Raw genomic sequence first — 19867 nt, forward strand, 5'->3', positions numbered from 1 at the left:
ACGCACGCGTGCACTCGCCCAGGCAGCGGTTGTCCCACACTCCCACCTCACGTGACTTCCTAGTTCCGGAGATTTTGTTCTGCTGATGAATTGGCTTTGATTTTTGTTGAGTCTGCATAGATTTCTTTTCCTGTCCAGTGAATCCAGCCCGATCGTATTTTTGTATCAGAGATTTTTCCAAGTTAGATCGTAATTTTTCCAGAGTCCGATCTGAATTTCCTTCCGGTCTTCCCTAGGTATATTTTGTTCTGCCAGAGGTGGACGATGGGGCGGGCGCACACATGAAATACATGTGGACGAAACCTCCTCTTACTTTTTAGGCGGTAACTAGCTAGCGTGTCTACGGCATAACTAATAATTTGTAGTAAAAAGAGACGGATCATATGATAAGTGATAGTTAATTTAAAAAACATAGTTTGTAAAATTAACGGTCACGGAGAGCGTGGCATCGCACAACTCTACTGTATAGACTTTTCCGTGATGTGGCTAGGATTATGCCCGTGCGCTGCAACGGGAGCCAGATAATGCCACGATAATTTAAATTCGATCGTGCGTTGTATTGTTAAAAAATGATTTCGACCGTGTAGTTCGCAACAATCCGTTTGTAGCCCATAGTTGTAATTTTGGATGGAAATATTTATTTAAATACCCATGCATCTCCTACTCACAACAAACACACACCGTATTTGTAGTTACGTATATAGTTTTTTAGTTTAGTGCCCATACTTTGCCTAAATACTGACCGTTCCAACAAATCACCGGACCTCTCACAACCCAGAGGTGAAAACCTACAGTGCCATGAAAATTAATCACTCAATTTATGCTCATTGATGCCTCCTTATGTATTGTCGTCATTCTACAAAATCATGGAAAGCCTTATGAAGGAAGCCTCATGTTAACGACAAGAATAAGCCTTTTGCAGATTATGGCATTTCGAAGGAAGAAAAAAATTGGTATCAAACAATCCCTACTAAATCTCGGGCTCAACACAAGGCCTTAACCTAAGCCTAACAGTCAACAAGCTACTAATGGCAGTTAGGAACGACAAAAAAGGGTGGAGGAGGTTGAAGAAGGGGTTTTGTGTGCGACTATCTTAGGTTATCATGCCCATAATATAAAAAATATGCACCATTTTTGTCATGCATGGTCTAGACACTATACTATGAGTACAATCATTTTCAATTTATGTGGAGGACCAGATATTTAGATTATCAGATGAGTAAAAAAACACTGAAGCACCCAAAAAGAAACAAGCCTTGTCCTTTGCCTACAATGTGAGATAACATTGCATCCATATATTCGCTACCAGTAAAGCAGATAATCAATACTCATCACAGGAAATCTCCAACCAAAAGTTTATCTCCACTCTCCCAATTTCAAAAAAAGAAAAACCTCACTCAATAGCCTTAAAGAAAATTATACCACAAACCTTGATTATTGGTTCAACTTCTCTTAGCCTATGCTTGTCCAGATATTTCAATCACGTTATGCAACATCAAGTCACTTCCATATGAGTTCAGTAAGATCTCTTTCAGCAACCTTCTCAATTTCCTACAACAAGTACTGTAGCAGTTCACAAATTGCTAATCCATCATCAAACATAGGAAACATATGTAGTCTAAAAGTGAAAAGGAGTAAATTTTTTCTATCTTGTTCTTTACAAACAGCCAACAGGAGAATGTATAAACAGGTACTCCATCTCAAATAAATTGGCAACGCATACACTGAAGGTAGCTGTAAACCAAGAAAAATAATATAATTCTTGTTGCATTGGTCCTGTCATTATGACTCTTTCTTTTGCCCTATGAGATGAAATCCAAACGGATTTTTTCCACTGCATTTGTAAAGGAACAAAAGTCAATATATACATCACAACCTGATTTGACTTCAATGGTAGTAGTAAAAATAGAGAAACCTGATCTCAATGGTAGTAGTCAATATATACATTAGAGTCCTTGAATTACAGTTACTCGTAAATAGTACCGATCAAGTACCTGCAAACGCACAATTGAGTCAAATAAAGAACCTTTCTGAATATGCATTTATTGTACCAAGAACGAATCGGTCTAGGGATGGGAGCAGATCGGAACCCCCGGCGCCATTCATCTCCTCCGGCTCCTCCTCCAGCAAGGCGAGGAACAGATCAAAACCCCAGGGCGGACCGAGCCCGTGCACGGATCGATCCAGGGATTGGCGAACTAGGAGAGCAGATCGATCCGTGCACCCTTAGTGGCGCAAACCCTAGCGATGGACAGAGAAATAGGAGGTGAGGGGTGGGAGCTTTACCGGTGCAGGAGTTGGCAACGTCGATGGAGCCATGATGAAGGCTCGCCGCACCTTAGTGGATCCGCGCCGCCACACGATGGGCCGCTGTGGCCGCTACCGCCACGGTTGAAGAGCACTCCACACGCCGCCTTTAGGAAGCCGCTCGACGGGGCCTGTATATTTATTTAATAACACAAATTCACTAGCTATCACAAAGAGTAAATCAGATATAACACGCTAAAGGTTTCATCCAAAGTGTTGTATATTTATTTAATAACATAAATTCACCACAATGAGTATCAGGCATGATCAGGGAGTAGAAAAAAAGATCAAAAGAACAGAAGACATGAGGTAAGTACAAACCTGTATATTGCAAGAAAAGATTCATGTATGGTTCCAGCCATAGAACCCGCTATGTATGGGTAATATTTGACATTTGTAGCCACAGAAGCATAGTTAAAAACTATATATGGAAATGGAGAAATCCTTAGTAATGCAACAACCTTAAATTGATGATGCCAATCTCCTTCGCCAGCAAGCCTTACAAAAGCTGCTTTCTTTGGCCACTTCTCCAACCATCTCTACAGAACAAATAACAACCATATTTTCAAAACTAAGTAATTTGCTAATATGTTTCCTATTCTATTTGGATAAAACATAAGAAAAACAACAATAATTGACTCACATGTATCCTACAGTAGAATGCAGAGCCTATAAAATACAACAATGGCATGCCTATGCTTATCCCCACTGTGATTATAAAAAAGCCATAAAGATATCTGTCGGTGTTTCGAGTAAACACCAATGAGTAAATTTTTATTATTGCATGTTGGACTCGGATGGTGTGCTAAATGACACAAGGTCTATGCTGGTTTGGGTAGAATGTCCCTATGTCCAGTTTGTGGCTACTGCTCATGTTATTAGCACTAAAAGGTTCGTAGTAGAGGTTACAAATGGGCGAGAGAGGGAAAGGTCCTAAGTCTTTGATGGAAAGGTCAAAAGGATGCTAAGAGCTTTGTTGCTGCTCAGCTGTGTGTTATGTGATGTGTGGTGTGTTCTATTGATCCGTCCCCTTAGTGGGGTGCCCTGCCTTCCCTTTTATAGACCAAGGGGAAGCAGGGATTATAGATGAGAGAAAAAAGAAAAACCAGAGGCAAAGAAGGTCCTTCGAAGGTGCCGGGTCTTCCTTTTCCTCTAAGCGAGCCCTGCTGACATGGCAGACGATGCCACATATAGCTCCATGCTGGGCGTCTATCCACTGATGATGCCATGCTCTGGCTTGATCAGCATGTGGTCACGTCCCATCCCGCCTTGGCGAGCGGCGCAACAGACCAAGGTGTTGATCCACGACCCTATGGGGAACGGATGGTGCAGTGAGCACATGTCCATCACTATAGACGATGTGAGTCCCCTCCTGGACCGTAGTGGTCGTCGTATTCTTTCATCAGGATCCATGCCCAAGGGCAAATGACGGCGCGCACAACACTGTAAGACAAATGTTGGCGCCCACAACACTATTCGGGCTCTGACATGTCTGGAAGGGCTTTAAAGCGCCCGTCTTGTCATATCCTGATGGTACTTTCCTATAGGTGCGCAGGGTATGGTCCTCGGTATTGTAGTTGACTTGAGTGTCATGCCTTATTTGCACGCATAGTTATGAAGGAGCAGCGTGCAGACGTCAGGCGAGGTGGAGCTAGTTCCGGACGTCGAGCAAGGCAGAGCTAGCCCCTGGGGGTTAGGCGAGGCGAAGCTAGCCCCCGGACATCGAGTGAGATGGAGCCTGCCCTTGGACATTGGGCAAGGTGGAGTTAGCCCCGGACGTTGGGCAAGGTGGAGTCTGCCCTCAGACGTCGGGTGAGGTAGAGCCAGCCCTCGGATGTTGGACGAGGTAAAGTCTACCCTTAGATGTCAGGTGAGGCGGAGCCAGCCCACGTGGGTCGACTGAGGTGGAGCCAGCCCCCGGATGTCGGGCAAGACGGAGCCTACCCTTAGATGTTGGGCGAGGTAGAGTCTGCCCTTAGTCATCGGGCGATGTGGAGTCTGCCCTCGGATGTTGAGCGAGGCAGAGCCAGCCCCCGGACGTTAAGCGAGGCGGAGTTAGCTTGGGGTAGGGCCCATGGTCCCGGTGGTCGGATGAGGAGTGACCCGATAAGCAGTGTAGTTGCGCTCTTGATTGTGTGGATGAGTCAGCGTTTGACGGTTGCTAGCTTCTCCTCTTCAGGTACCCTAATATTGGTCCCCGATAGTAGCCCCCGAGCCACCGGGCGATTCGAGCAGAATTGCCTGGGGGATTTTTGACTTACCAGCGGGTACGCGTGAGCGCACCCGGTGGGTGTAGCCCCCGAGCCTGTGGAGGAGTAGGGTACTCCTTTGGACGGTTTTCTGAAAGAGAGGATTCTAAGAGCCCTGGCCCTCTATTGTTGCCCATGGCGTTCCCTAAATATGCGATTTCTTCTTCACCGAGGTCGAACCCTTAGCAGGTATGGTTGTGAGATTTGGTGGTTGTTTAGCCAGATAGCTCAATTGGGATACTGACATCCTATTCACAGGGATCCAGTTAGTGTCAGCCCAGCTAAGACTCGATCGCAGGCCGAGACTCCCTATGAAGCTTGTGTGCCTGAGTTTTGGCCAATCGTGGGCCCATCCTTTGTCGTAAGGGTGCCTTGGGGCGGCCGTCGAAACCGTTGATGGGCTAGCCCTCAAAATCCTAGGCCCAGCTAGGCTAGAGGAATGCTTTTTGACCTGTATCCTTTTACTGGTAAAGGGTCCTGGTTTGCCCGGGGTGGTGAAATGTCTGGCACGACTTTGGAGGGAAAGGATAGGGATTGGGGGCGCATATCCCGCGTGGTGATGTGGTGGCAAATCATGTCAGGCATGGAGATCTAGGTGGATGGTTGCCTTCCTCATATCTGTTGTCCCTATAAAACCAAAGGGTTCACCCCCTAGGGTTTCGTACACTGCCTCCTTGCCTTTGCATCTACAACCTCCACTGCCAATCGCCTAAGCCTCCCACATCTGCATTTTAGCCATCGTCGAATTCGCATCCACCACTCCAATCCTCTAATGGAGCCATGGTGCTGCTCCGATATCACCCTCCAGTGCCTAGAGGGTCTCATTCACACATGGACCGCCACTGAGGAGTCATGGCTACCTAATGATGAGGACACACTATCACCGCCTGATAGCTATGTCGTGTCCTTCGCTCACTTCCACGAGCGGAAATTCACCACTCCTGCCCACAAGTTTCTTTGGGGATTGCTACACTACTACAAGGTAGAGTTGCAGCATCTTAATCCCAACGGAATCCAACACATTGTGGCATTCATCACCCTGTGTGAGGGGTTCCTAGGGATTAGTCGCCACTTTGACTTGTGGCGGTACTTCTTTGCCATCACCCTCCTAAAGAAGTAGGAGAAGAAGCAGAAGCTGAGCGTGCCAATGGGATGTGCCAGCATTCAGCTTCACAACAACCGCGTCAACGAGTATCCACCAATGCATCTGTCAACCACCAATAAGGGGTGGCATTCGCATTGGTTCTACATCAAGAATGATGCAGCCACCCCCTTGCCAGAGTTCACCAGATGCCTCATCAAAGAGGTCTCAGAATCATGGAGGAGGTGGGGAGTCCCGAAGAAAGACAAGAAGAAAATCCAGGACCACCTCGTCGCCGTCTGAATTCTGAAGGAGAGGGGCGTGAAGGGGTAGGGGATCATCGGCACCTACCACGCATGGAGGGTGGTGCCACTGATGAGACACGCGCTTCCCCTGGACATGATGGCACCCGGGGCACCACTCGATGGGACAAGACTCACTGAGGGAGCACTCTCCCACTCCAAAGTGGCGCTGCGCATCAAGGAGGCGATGGAGCCTCCGTAGGACGACGCCGGTGCTGTCCTTGATTTTGTATATCCAGTGCTGGGGCATCCCCCAATGCGGCTGGAACCAGGGTACATTGTCTTCATAAGTTTTCTTCCCTCGTGCCTCCTTTTTAATTGAACTCCTGATCTCTTGACGCTGATATTGAGATAGGGGGACCAACCGAAGAAACTCATCCTTATGGATCTTCCGGCTCCGCTGCCGAAGGACCTAGTCATGATGACGACCAACTGTGCCGCAGCCAAGTAGCATTAGAAGGCGAAGGAGGACAAGAGGAGGAAGAAGCAATAGAAGCCGCATGCGTGGGAGTGTGGGGAGGAGACCGATAGTGACAATGATGACAACAAGGAAGAAGAAGATGAGGTAGTAGCCGACACCGAGTGGGATGACCTAGAGAGTGAGGATACATTGATAGGTATCCACTCGTCCATGCAAGGACCCTTCCCGTTCCATGCAAGGAAAGGTGCGGCCGTGAGGTCAGAGGAGGCGGAGGTGGGCCGAACCATTGACCCATCCTTAGCATAAGTAGGGGTAGGTGGATCTACCGCCGCGCCCAAGGTGTCAGTGGAGGGGAGTGGCCCCACCACCGTGCCTCAAGAGTCAGTGGGGGCTGGTGGATCTGTCGCTGTGCCCTAGGTGCTAGCAGGGGCGGGCGGATCTACCGCTACGCCCGAGGTGCTGAGGGAAGGGGATGGCTCTGCCACCGCGCCCTCGAGTGCAAGGGAGGCAAGCCCCTCGGCCCAGGAGCAGGGGGTGGGCACCAAACGGCCTCGTCTTGAGGAGGTAGAGCAAGAACCTAGGGGTTCGTCCCCCAAACGTATCATGCTCCCAACAGCACTGATGTAAGTCATTGACTTCTCTGTTTTTCTATGTTTTTCTCTGTTTTCAGCATGACTCATGCCTTTTGTTTCTTGCAGTGTCCTGAGATAGGGCCACTCTTTGGCGCTGGTGCCCAAGAAGAGTGTCACCATTTAGGTGGGGCGGCGGCTGTCGCCCAACATCGCTCTTGTTTTGGGTGGGGATAGAGCCAGCATCACAGCCTCATTGGCCGGTCGAGCTTTGCCCGCGGTGGTGCCCATGCCCTCAGCGGGGCAAGCGGTCGTCAGGGCTAAGGGAACACCCTTGGAGGTCGCCGAGCAATCGGCAATGGAAGCGATTCTGCTACTGATGTCGAAGTGGGTGGAGCTACCGCTCGCACTTGTGGCGCGGACTGTTGTGGGCACGATGCCACTGATCAAGGCTCCTCCGATGTAGATGGAGGTGGTAGTGACTATGACAAGCTAGGCATAGCCGGATGTAGTCTTAGCGGTGACCAAGGAAGCAGCATGATCCGCACCACCAGCGACTTAAGTGATGGCGCCCAATGTGGGCTGGTCGGAGGGAGGCATGGCCGAGGGGTCCCTGAGCACTATGGCAGTGGTGGAGAGGACCAGCGGGGAGTCGCCCTTGGCCCTGATGTTGGGGGGCAGCCACTCGCCCGTGCAGGGCAAGCCACTACTCCAGTGGATGGATCCACAAGACCCGTTGTCGATACTCTTCTCGCTCGATGATGCTACCGAGAGCATAGAGTGGGAGAGTCTTAACGAAGGGATCTTAGCCATGCTAGAAGCTCTGAACCAGGCCAGGGGTGTCCTGTGCAACATCATCACTCCTACAGGCCGAGTATTCACTTAATCTCTATTCTCACTTTCTTCTTTCTTCATGTATCTTTGTGTTTTGACATTGATCTTCTTTCAGTCCCTTATTGCTCGTAGCCAAGAGAAATCTTAGTTCCTTCACAAGCAGAAGAGGAAATAGGACTGCCTTGATGAAGAGGCCTGGCTGCATGGGGATGTGAGAGCCTAGCTTACTGTCACCCAATAGAGGGTGGCTGAGCTGACTCCCCTGGACAAGGAGGCTACCGAGCTCTGGCAGTGGGAGGCCGAGGCACGTCGGGACGTGGAGGATGCTGAGAAAGCATTCTAGGATCTGTCGGTGAGGGTGCAACAGGACAAGGAGGAGGCTGCCAAAGTCCGGAAGGAGTGGGACAAGCTACTCTAGAGGGGCACCGAGGCCTGCTAGCAGATCCTTGACCTCCTAGCTGAGGTGGAGAAGGAGCGAGAGCTCAAGCTAGGAGTCGAGGAGAGGTCGGTGGCCCTATAGCAGAAGGTGAACCTGGACACCAAGGCAGTTGCCCAGCTGCATAGGGAGCAAGACAAGCTATGCCGAAATATGGAGAGGCTCTGCTCGGAGCATGGCACGGCCCACAGAGAGCATGACTAGACCATCCAAGAGTGCGATGAGGTGCAATAGAGGATCAGCTCCCTACAGGCTAATCTTAGAACCATGGTAGCCCAAAGGCTGGAGGCCGAGAGCATCTCCGCCGGGCTAGTCATAGAGCTTGCGAAGGTGCGGAGGATCCTTTTGGTGGAGAGCAATGAGCATGATCTCCTGTGCGCTGTCATCGAGGTGGTCTTTGATGACCTAGAGGTGGCGTGGTCGGAGGGAACCAGCTCGCTTGTGGCCCGTTCCATAGATATCACGTCATGGGTGCACCAGCTCGAGAGGGAAGCTCTCCACTCCAGGATCACCCAAGCCTTCGCCATCGCTCGCTCCCACTACGTCGACAATATTGACTTGGAGACAACGAGCCTTGGCTTCACGCCTAGCTACAAAGCCTCCGAGCTGGATGAAATAGAGAAGGCGGTGTCTCCTGTCGCACGGAACCTGGTGGACAAAGTTAAAGAGATAGTTCTCCCTCGGAGGGGATAGTTAGTCAACTAGGTTGGGTGATCTTGGATAAGCGTCATTGTACCCTAGACAATTGCTGATCCTTTCATATTATAAGAACAATTTGGTAACTTTGTTATTTTGTTTTGTTTGATTGAATTTGTTTCCTTCCTTTTTGTATGCGAAAAGAGAAGGCTCACGTATTTTGACATTTCCATTCGTTAAGACCATAGGGCCTGAGGTGTAAGGGGAGAACTTCAACCAAGCTGGTGAGCAAAGACACCATAGCCGCCGAGGCGTAGGTGTTTTGTAGTCCAGCCAGAAATGACCAATTATTCGTTTCCATAAGCCTTGCCACTAGGCTTAGCATGAAGAAGAGGTCTGATGCAGCGACTATTTTAGAAAAGGTTTACTTATACCTTCATCAGCCCCTGAGTGAGGTCCAACCCCTTTGCCGCTGTTGGGGTTGAATGTCACTAAAAATCGAGGGAAGGATAGCAAAACTTAGGAGAATGCATCTCTCATATTTGCATGTACCCTCTCCCTAGGATCTTAGCTATCATTCTACGACCGTGCGTTAGGTCTCCTTGTAAGTCCAACCCTCCTTGAGCCCCCGCGTGTGGCAGGGATTTGGTCAAGGGTCCCCTTGGTTTTCATGACCGTCGCTCCGTCCATAGTTTCTACAACAGGAGGGGTTGAGTTAATGTCATTTGCCTTGATGGCTCGGGTGATGCATTCGATGAGCTTGCTGACGGGCGTGTTCAAATGGAATTCAGTTCTGTTGCTTGTAATGGGGTCGACAAAGCCCTCGGGGGGCATTCTGTTGCTCCTTAACCCACCTTCTAGTAGATTCTTACTCAATGGGAAGTCTATGGGCTTGGCTAGAGGTTTGGGTCGAACAAGAAGGTTGAGATGACCTTGTCTGCTTCTAGGCAGGATGGGCGAAGGCCGCTAGGGCTCATTTGTGTTTTCTCCCCAGGATCTATTTCAGGCAAGGTGGCCTTAGGCCCATCACAGTCGGCCTTCGAACCTTGGTCTCTCAATCTCGGATTGGGCGGCTTGAGCCCCTAAGCCCTGTGGGGTTCGAAAGGGGTCGGCCATGTTTCATGCGTCACCCCATCCTCAGTTTTCACAACCGAAGGGGCTGAGCTAACGACACTTGCCTCGATGGCTCGAGTGTCGCGCTCAGTGAGCTCGCTAATAGGCATGTTCGAGTGGAATCTGGGTCTATCATCCGCTGATGGGGTCGGCAGAGCCCTCATGTGGCATTCCACTACTTCTTAACCCTCCTCCCGACAGATGCCTGAGCCATTCGATAGGCTTGGGTGGCCCATTGGCCTCTCCTCAATTAGAGATTCTATGGTTTGGCTCAAGGTTAGAATCGAATGAGAAGGGTCAAGATGTCGTTGTCTGCTTCTGAGCATGGTCGGGCAAGGCTACTGGGGCTCATCTTAGTTTTTCTCCCCTGTTTCTATGGGCTGGCCTTTGAACCTCGGTCCATTGCCATTCATATTGAATGAGATGACTACTGCTTCGTGACGCGACGCGAAGCATTGTGATGTGGCAATCACATGTGCAATGCTTGGATGTATGAGATGATTGAATGGACGAATGTATAATTGATCATAGTTTAAGCAAAAATGGGGGTCGATAATGTTACCTCGATGGCACGAGTGATGGGTTCTAGGAGCTCTTTACCAGATATGTCCATGCGGGGTTCGGGTCCGACGTCTGGCGTAAACTGCATGAGACTCTCATTCCTCTGTATCTATCATTTGGTAGCGGCCCAAGCCGTTTGATCGATTTGGGTGACCTGACAGCCTCTCCTTGATGGAGATTCTGTAGGTAGGCCCCTCCAAGTCCTTCCCGAGAAGGTGGAGGTTAAGGTTCAGAGTGCGGAGACAAGGACTTTGATCGCGCTGGTGGACCAAAATGTCATAGCCGCTAGGGCGTAGGGTCCTAGCAGTCTGACCAGGCCTACTCAAGGTTTGCGCCCACACACCATGCCTCTAGTTTTTCAAATGTAAGGAGGGGTCGGGCAAAGAAAATGTCTAGCGAATAGACACCCTCGCCAGCCCCCAAGCAATTCCTGACCCTCTGTGTGGGGGTATTAACCCCTATACCCTTACGGCTAAGCTTGGGCCAGCCCGGATCAATGGGTCCGGTCCACCAAAAGATGATGCGCGGCCCGGCCAACCTATTCGGAGTCCCGCGCAAGGAGTCAAGACAGATCTGGCGATCAAGCAAGATCTTGGTCGGTTAGAATAGGAATCCTTATCCGGCCACCTATGGCAATTGTAACTGACTATGATTAGTTTCTAGATCTGTAACCCTACCCCCCAGACTATATAAGGCGGGTAGGGGACCCCTCTAAAAGATATCTCTCATTGACATATAGCAATACAAATCAGACGCAAGACGTAGGTATTACGCCTTCTTGGCGGCCAAACCTAGATAAAACCTCGTGTCTGTCTTGCGTCACCATCTTGTTTGTGGCTTGTGCATCTGTCTGCCGACAATCTACTACCTTGGGCATACCCCTAGGTAGACTGCTGACCATATTTCATCGACAGTGGCGCGCTAGGTAGGGGGTGTGCGTACTGCTCTCCAAGCAAACAAGATGGTCTTCATCTCCGGCTCCATGGCTACGCCGAACGGCCTCACGTTCACCGTCGGCCAGATCACCTGGACCACAGGCTCCGACGACTTCATCGCCATGACCACGGAGGAGGCGTGGATTCAGTCTACGCCGACCACTGCTTCACCTGCATCGGCTACGGCTCCAACCATAGTGGATACAACTCTAACCACGACGGATACGGCTCCGACCACGACGGATACAGCTCCGACCACGACGAATACGGCTCCGACCACAATGGATCTGGCTCCGACCACGGTACATCTAGCTCAAACCATGCCTGCATCATCTTTAGCCACGCCGACAACCCGTCATCCGCTTCCCCGCTACAAAGGGAAGCAGATCGACAACACCGACCTGCTCGACTCCATCGATTGGGTCGGCACCAAACTCGCTGAAACCCTAGCTCTGGTAAGTACGATTCAAAGTCAACCTAATGAGCAGGTAACTACTCCCCACAACAGATCTACCCGACCAGCTCGGACCAGTCATCCTACATGACTTGGTACAGATCTCGTGGTCATATCTACTCCTGAAGGGCGCTCCGCTCGTCGCCGGCCAGCCTTCACGATGGGTCTTTGGCTCTCTGAGTACGAAGCCTCGATGGAGAACCACCAGGTCTAGCCCTATGGCCTATGAAACGCTACCTCTAGCTACGCGTATAACCTACAACGCCGCTTGGATCTGTGTTTTATACACCAACCTTGGCCGAAGCCACGCAACTTCGTCAACATGATCCGAATTGAAGATTATCAAGAAGGATCCGTCCACACAGTCCAAGAGGGCGACTCCAGCTCCTCATCTGGCATCACATCTAATGCATCTATCCACACCGAGCTTCAGCATCACGAAGATGAAGGCGTCAAATACGATCTGGATATCCCAAACCACGCCCCGGGGTTCTCACAATTCCTGTCTTTCCCGCCAAGACAAGGGGATTTGATCCATGTTGTCAGCAATGATGAACCGCCAGCAGTTGGTGAAATAGAACAAGAAAGGACTGCACGCAAAGCACACAATATTGACCGGTTTAATCGCTGGCAAATCGAAGCCAAAGCAGACCAGGAGGCACGACGCATAAGGGTCCAGCCACGCGACCTCAATGATGCTTTCGATAGGGTGGGGGACAAATAGGTCTTCAGGACTCCAAGCGCCAACGTAGCCATCGCCATGGCGACAATGCAACGGCTACCCAACACCCCAGAAACCCAAGCAGTTCGCGATGAAATACAAGCCTATCTGACGGCTGCTATGGCCTAGACTATAGAGATTGTAAATCAAGCCTGGGCTCCATCCGTCTCAGTCGAGTCAAGCCATAGCCGCCAGTACCCAAGTCGCTCACAGCCACTCAACCAACGTGGCTCGCGCAACAACGACCCATCAGACAACCGTCAAGGCGGAAACGGTGGCCATGATGGTGGCCAGGAGGACAACTGCCATTGGGAAGACAACCGTCACGATGTCTGGGACGATAACCGCCGAGACAACTATGACAATCGTCGCGATAACCACAGTCGTAGGGCTAATCCAGATGGCAATCGAGATCGCCACAATGGCAATAACGATCTCCGCCATTACCTCGGTAGACGCGATCTACGTGCTCGCATCAACCAGAGAGCCAACGATCGAGCATCCCATGAAAGTTATCATCGTATGGAATATGACACTGCCCACGGCCCGTCGGGTTTGAAGCAGTTTACTCCACACCTTTGCCAAGTCATATGGCCCAAGAATTTTAAGCTCGAGAAACTTTAGAAGTACGACGACAAGGAAAACCCCGAATTATGGGTCATGCTCTATGAAACTACGTGCAGATCAGCCATGGCTGACGAGCACATCATGTCTAACTATTTCCCAGTCGCTGTTGGCCATGCAGGTCACCAATGGCTGGTCAGCTTGCCGGCGAACTACTTGATTCTTGGCAGGAGCTCAAGCAAGCCTTCATCGACAACTTCATTGCTACTTGTGAACAACCAGGCAACAAATATGATCTGCAATGGATTCGAGATCGAAAAGATGAACCACTGCATGAGTACGTCTGGTGTTTCTCAGAGATGCGCATCAAGGTCCCATCAATCTCTGACAATGAGGCAATCGAGGCTTTCATCACTGGCCTCCGCTTCCACGACACCCTAAGGGACAAGCTCCTCCGCAAGAGACCTGAATCGGTCACAACGCTCCTGGCCACCGCTAAGAAATATGAGGACGCCGACGACGCTAAAAAGATAATTATTGAAGAAGTAGCAAGGGTTCCACGCTCCGACCACCCCCCACACCATGACGACTACCACGGCAACCGTGGTTGGAACGACAATTTTGACCGCCACAACCAGCGCAATGACTCCCGCGACCACCGCGACCAACGTAATCAGCGGCGTAACCACCGCGACGATTACAGGGGCAAGCGTGCTCGGGAAGACGACAGCGAGGTCAACACCGTCAAAAAGATTGGTGGACATCATAACTATGAAGACGACTACGCCAAAGCATTGAAAGGGCCCTGCCAGCTCCATCCCAAGTCAAACCATACCATGGAGAATTGCCGCGTTCTCAAGTCTGTCTACACGCGTCAACAGGCTCCGGATACATCCGACAAGCCTAACGATGCAGGGGAACAGCGCAACAAGGACAACGATGATGAAGACGCAGATCCTCGTCACAAGTACGTCAAGCCAACTGATCGCGTGCACACCATCATTGGCGGCAAAGTGTCCATCAAGACCAAATGAGAATGCAAGCTACTCGCCCGCGCTTGCTTGAACGTGGCCAACACCGACAACCTCCTCACCGATCCACGGCTCCCTCCGTGGTCTCACCGCAAAATCTCCTTCAGCAAAAAGGACCAATGGGCCACAATACTTGAGCCAGGACGTTTTCCCCTAGTCCTCGATCCTTGTATCAACAAGGTTCAGTTCGATAGAGTACTGATCGACGGCGGCAGCTCCATCGATATACTATTCAAGAATAGTCTGCCCGCCCTGAAAATAGCCCAGGCGGACCTCAAGCCATACGAGGCACATTTCTGGGGTGTTCTCCCCGGATAGAGCTCTACACCTCTTGGGTAGATCATGTTACCTGTGCAATTTGGGACTCTGGACCACTTCCGCACTGACTACGTCAACTTCGTGGTCGCTGACTTTGACGGCACCTACCATGCTATTCTTGGTCGATCGTCGCTCACCAAGTTCATGGCCATACCTCATTACAGGTATCTGGTGCTCAAGATGCCTACCGAGAAAGGAGTTCTAACCCACAGGGGCAACGTATACGCAGCTTATACCTATGAGGACGACAGCTTCAAAATAGCAGAGGCCCACGACCTCTCTATTCGCATGGCTGAGACCATGCTCGACGCTAAGAAGACCTCAATCGACCACCTGGAGATCCCAGAGCTCGAGGCTCCACGCAAAACATCAAGTCCAAGGAGCACAAGGTGATCCAGCTGGTCGACGGCAATCCCAGCAAAATGGCCCTTATTGGGGCCAACCTAGATCCCAAATAGGAAGACGCGCTCATCAGGTTCTTGAGGAGCAACGTGGATGTGTTCGCATGGAAACCTACTGACATGCCCGGTGTACCTCGGAACTTGATCGAGCACTCCTTGAATGTCAACAGTAAGGCCAAACCTATCAAGCAGAAGCTACGACGGTTCGCTCGTGACAAGAAGGAGGCGATTAGGGTAGAAGTTACACGGCTTTTGGCAGTCGGATTTATCAAAGAAGTGTATCATCCGGAGTGGTTAGCCAACCCGGTTCTTGTACGCAAAAAGAATAATGAATGGAGAATGTGCATTGATTACACTAATCTCAACAAACACTGCCCTAAGGACCCCTTCGTTTTACCTCACATAGACAAGGTCGTAGATTCAACAGCCAGTTGCGAACTGCTTTCCTTTCTCGATTGCTACTCTGGTTATCACTAGATCGCTCTCAAAAAGGACGATCAGATCAAGACATCTTTCATCATGCCTTTCGGCGCCTACTGCTACATGACTATGTCATTCGGGCTCAAGAACGACGGGGCTACCTACCAACGCGCCATACAGGTTTGCCTCACAGATGAGATAAAAGACGACCTTGTAGAGGCTTATGTTGATGATGTAGTTGTCAAAACCAAGGAAGCACATACCCTTGTTGACAACCTGGAACGCACCTTCGCAGCCCTCAATACGTTCTAATGGAAATTAAGCCCAAAGAAGTGCATCTTTGGTGTTCCTTCTGGTATACTACTTGGCAACATCGTTAGTTACGACGGCATATGCCCTAACCTGGAGAAAGTCAAAGTTGTCTTAGACATGAAGCCCCCCAAAAAGATGAAGGATGTCCAGAAGCTTACCGGATGCATGGCTACTCTTAGCCGTTTCATATCAAGACTAGGAGAAAAAGGACTGCCATTTTTCAAACTGCTCAAAGCATCCGAGAAGTTTGAGTGGTCGGAGGAAGCAGACGCTGCCTTCATGTAGCTAAAACAATACCTTACATCACCTCTGGTCCTCACTGCTCCTATAGAAGATGAAACTCTCCTACTTTACATTGCGGCAACCAATCGGGTGGTCTCCACTACCATGGTGGTCGAGCACGACGAGCCAGGCCACGCCTACAAGGTGCAGCGACCAATTTATTTTATCAGTGAGGTACTCAATGAATCCAAGACTAGGTACCCATAGATTCAGAAACTGCTCTATGCCATACTGATAACATCCCAAAAGTTGAGACATTACTTCGACGGATATCGTGTGATGGTTGTAACAACCCGGGTTTTTGGAGAAGCCAAAAATACGAACTATTTAAAATTTTTCCTGCAATGCGTGAAGCATGTAGATGCTAGGTCAAACAAAGAACAATTTATAAATAAATTGTTGCATACATATAGAATTACTTGTAGGAGTTTGCCGGAGTTCTTTTGTTGGTTTAGTGTTTTGTGTTGGAGAGCACAAGTCCGTAGCAAATCCTTTGATCCCTTCTAGAATATCTTATGAATCCTTTTTCCTCTTTCTCAATTCATCTTTTTGCTTTTTAACCTCATTCGAATCCCTTGATCTAATTCATAAAGTCAATCGACCTTCCTTGTAAATCAATGCCCATCGAAGCCAACCCTTGGCATTGGATATCGAGACCCGTAGTAGACCCTAGTGACCCTTGGATATTACCCAAGTGGGCCCACACCTAAGCTAATCAAGTTTAGCATACAAACACTTGATTATGGAATTAATCAAGCAATATATGAAATAGAAAAGAGTAAAGGAAATAGGAAAGAAAGGTGAAGGCCATATTGGCCTGATCAGTCCAACCAACCGAACCAGCCCAACTTGGCCCCCCTGCTTTTGGCCCATGCGGGCAGCAACAGAAGCAGCGCAGCAGCCTAGCCTGGCCCAGCTAGCACCACCGCCTGGCCTACCTCTCTCCTCCTTTCGGCCCACCCCGCCAGCACCTTGGCCCAACCGGCGCAGCCAGCCGGCCGGCCTAGTAAGCCGCAGCCCAGCCTAGCCAGCAACCGATGCCCTTGCCAACCCTAGGTGGGAGCAGCCACTCCCAGCCACCGCTGCCAGACCGCTTGCGTGCGCACAACGAGGTCCCGCGCCCTCAGCTCACTCCGCACCTCCGCTCGATGCGCACCGTGTGGGCAGGAAGCACGGACCTCGAGGATCGCCACCATCCGTGACCCCTGGTTGCCCTAGCCCACGCCCATAAGTAGCCGAGCCGCCGCCATCCTCTTCTTCCTCCTCTAGTGCGCCGCCCCTCTTCTTCTTCCTCCCAAGCCGCCGCCGCATGCCACGGTCCCGCCACTGCCGGCCACACGCTCGCGAAGCCAACAAAGGCGCACGCGCTCACCGACCTCCACCTCGAGCCCGTGCTGCTGCCGGCGCCTCACCACGGCGGCGACATCCATGCCACGTCGGAGCCGCACGGATGTCGTCAAACACGCCAACCACCTCTACTTCGTCGCGGCGTGTCGGGGCACGTCACAGCATCGAGCATCCCCAAACCACGACGACCTCACCACCCGATGCCATCAGCGTTCTCTGCGATGGCAGCCTTGTCGCCAAGCCGCGTCGCTTGGAGGCCGCATCACCACCTCGCGTCATCACCATGCTGATCCTGCCATTCTTGCAGGGAGGCAGCACCTTTCCTCCTTGGCATAGCCACCCCACCTCCGCGACCTCACCTTGAGCCGCACCACGGGAGTCGCCGCGGCCACGACACGAAGCCATCTCGGTGCTAGTTGCACCGCCGAGCCGGTCCATGACCACACCGCCGCAGCGATCTGCGTTCAGGACTGAACCACGAGGTCGCGACGCCACTCTGTTTGGGCCCTCGGTGCTGCGACCAGGCGACGACCATGTGCCAACGACGTCGCGGCCACACGCGGGGACATCACCGCCTCTGCACCGACCCTGCCTGCACTGGGCCCGACCTGCACCACGCGACCTCACCATCAAGCCTGCAACGCCGGGTGCATCCTCGAGCCATGCGACCACGGGAACTCCACGACCTCGCAGCAACAGATCCGCATCAAGCCCCAGCGTCGACACCACGTCGAGCCGCCATCCACCTCAACTCCATCACAGCCTTCACATGCGGACAGTGAGCCTTCTCCAAACCCTGCCCTTGTCTGATGTCTTGACGCTTGCCTAACCGGCCTTCGAGCCACTGACCTTGTCTGCATGCACGTCGCCGGCAAGCCACTGGTGATTGCCCAAACTCAGCCTTTTTCCTTTCCCAGACCTGCCCGACCGTCTTGGTGGTTCACGTCGCAAGCACAAGAGCACGTGACCATTCATGGTCACCGCACCGCTTATGCACTCACATACATGGCCAGGAGCACCGCACACCACTTGCCCATGTCACTAGCACACCACGCTGGCACCCACACTAGCCACTGCCATCGCTTGACAAGGCCCTGCCTTGACTCGACGCCACACCGTTGGCGAACCTTGTCGTGGCCATGACCACACCCGTGCACATACCACCTCACCCTCACGTCCACAGCATGGCACCGCCATCGTGGCCTCACCATGGTGAGCTCAGCTTACCCCTACACCTCCGTGACCTTGGACCCTGCCACCACACTCATGACCATGGCCACCGCTCGGACGCACACACACACAGCCCCAAAGGCTGACCTTGGCCACGCTGGCACTCATGCACCGAGCAGTGTCACGGCGAGCCAAGCGCGCACTGTGTCCGTGTCCCCAGGCTCTTCGGTCAAGCACCGCTGGGCACGGTCATGAGCTGCTCACCCAAGGCCTCGGAGAACATCGCACGCGACACCATTACCGCGGATGCGCGCATCGCGAGCAGCCCCTGTCCTAGACCCTGCCTTGCTGAGCGGCTTGCGAGAAAGCACCAAGGCCAGCCAGCCTAATGCCCAGCACCAGCTCCCTCTCTTCTCTCTTGGGCCAACTGCGGCAGCTACAACATCGGCCCAGTGGCCCTGTGCTGGCCCCCTCTCTCTTCCTTGCAGTTGGGCCAACAAACAGGCCGGTTTGCCTTTCCTCTTTGTGTAAGCCAAGCCTGGCTGCAGCCCAGTGGTAGCCCAATAGAAACCGTGGCCTCCCTCTTCTTTTTCAGGAATGGATTTAATCTCCGAAATTCATAGAAAATTCATACGTTGTCAAAAAATTATGAAACCAGTTTCATAATTTTTCTAAAGACGAGCACCACGATGTGGACCAACCATTAAGTACTTTCCGACCATGTTGGCAACCTTTCCGACCACTTCGGCAATCTCACCGACCACGTTGATGATCACTCCGACCACCTCCGTGATCTCACCGACCACGTCGGCAAAGCTCTCCGACCACCTCGGCCAGCCTTCCGACCACGACGATGATCTCACCGACCACCTCGTTGACATCTCTGACCACCGATGAAAGCCCCTTCCTGCTCATTCTTATACTCGTTCGTCCACTTACAATACATGATCTTGATCTATCTATATCTATCTACACCATGCCCTTGAGTAGGTCTGCCTATCCCCAACTATGGAATGTGCTACTCCGCAGTCATGTCGAGTTGTTGCATCTTCAGTTGTGTTTGGCTCTTATCACTAATTGTTGGTGTTGTTACCTGTGTGCCGAGCCTTCGAGCCGGCTGAGGGATCGTACCTCGTTCGGACGCTACGATCATGAGATCCATCTCACCATGACCGTGATGCCGAGCATAACTTGACCCCTCGCTTTTTAGTTGACTTCATAATACCACGAGTGTTAGCTCCTGTCTTTGGCCCTAGAACATGGTCGTGAAGGATTCGATGTCGATACTAACATCAATGCGGATATCACCCGCACGCCTTGAGCCCTCCATGACCAAGTCCTATGGGAGATGACCTGGAGATAACAATCGTGGAATGATGGGTGCCAACCCGTTGGTATAGCTT

At 51.4% G+C, this 19867-nt stretch overlaps 1 protein-coding gene across 1 annotated transcript in view; it reads right to left on the reverse strand.

The window, feature by feature from the left end:
- Nucleotides 1-1966: 1966 nt before the first annotated feature.
- The window catches only part of LOC136536828 (uncharacterized), a 69799-nt gene continuing 51898 nt past the window's right edge, over nucleotides 1967-19867 (reverse strand). The window contains exons 4-6 of the mRNA XM_066528990.1: nucleotides 2951-3044; nucleotides 2629-2846; nucleotides 1967-1994 (exon numbers count right to left, since the gene is read on the reverse strand). Coding sequence (XP_066385087.1) covers nucleotides 1967-1994; nucleotides 2629-2846; nucleotides 2951-3044 — 340 coding nt within the window. The remainder of the gene's footprint in view (nucleotides 1995-2628; nucleotides 2847-2950; nucleotides 3045-19867) is intronic.

Source organism: Miscanthus floridulus, chromosome 2 (genome assembly GCF_019320115.1).
Source record: "Miscanthus floridulus cultivar M001 chromosome 2, ASM1932011v1, whole genome shotgun sequence".
Classification (NCBI taxonomy): Eukaryota; Viridiplantae; Streptophyta; class Magnoliopsida; order Poales; family Poaceae; genus Miscanthus; species Miscanthus floridulus.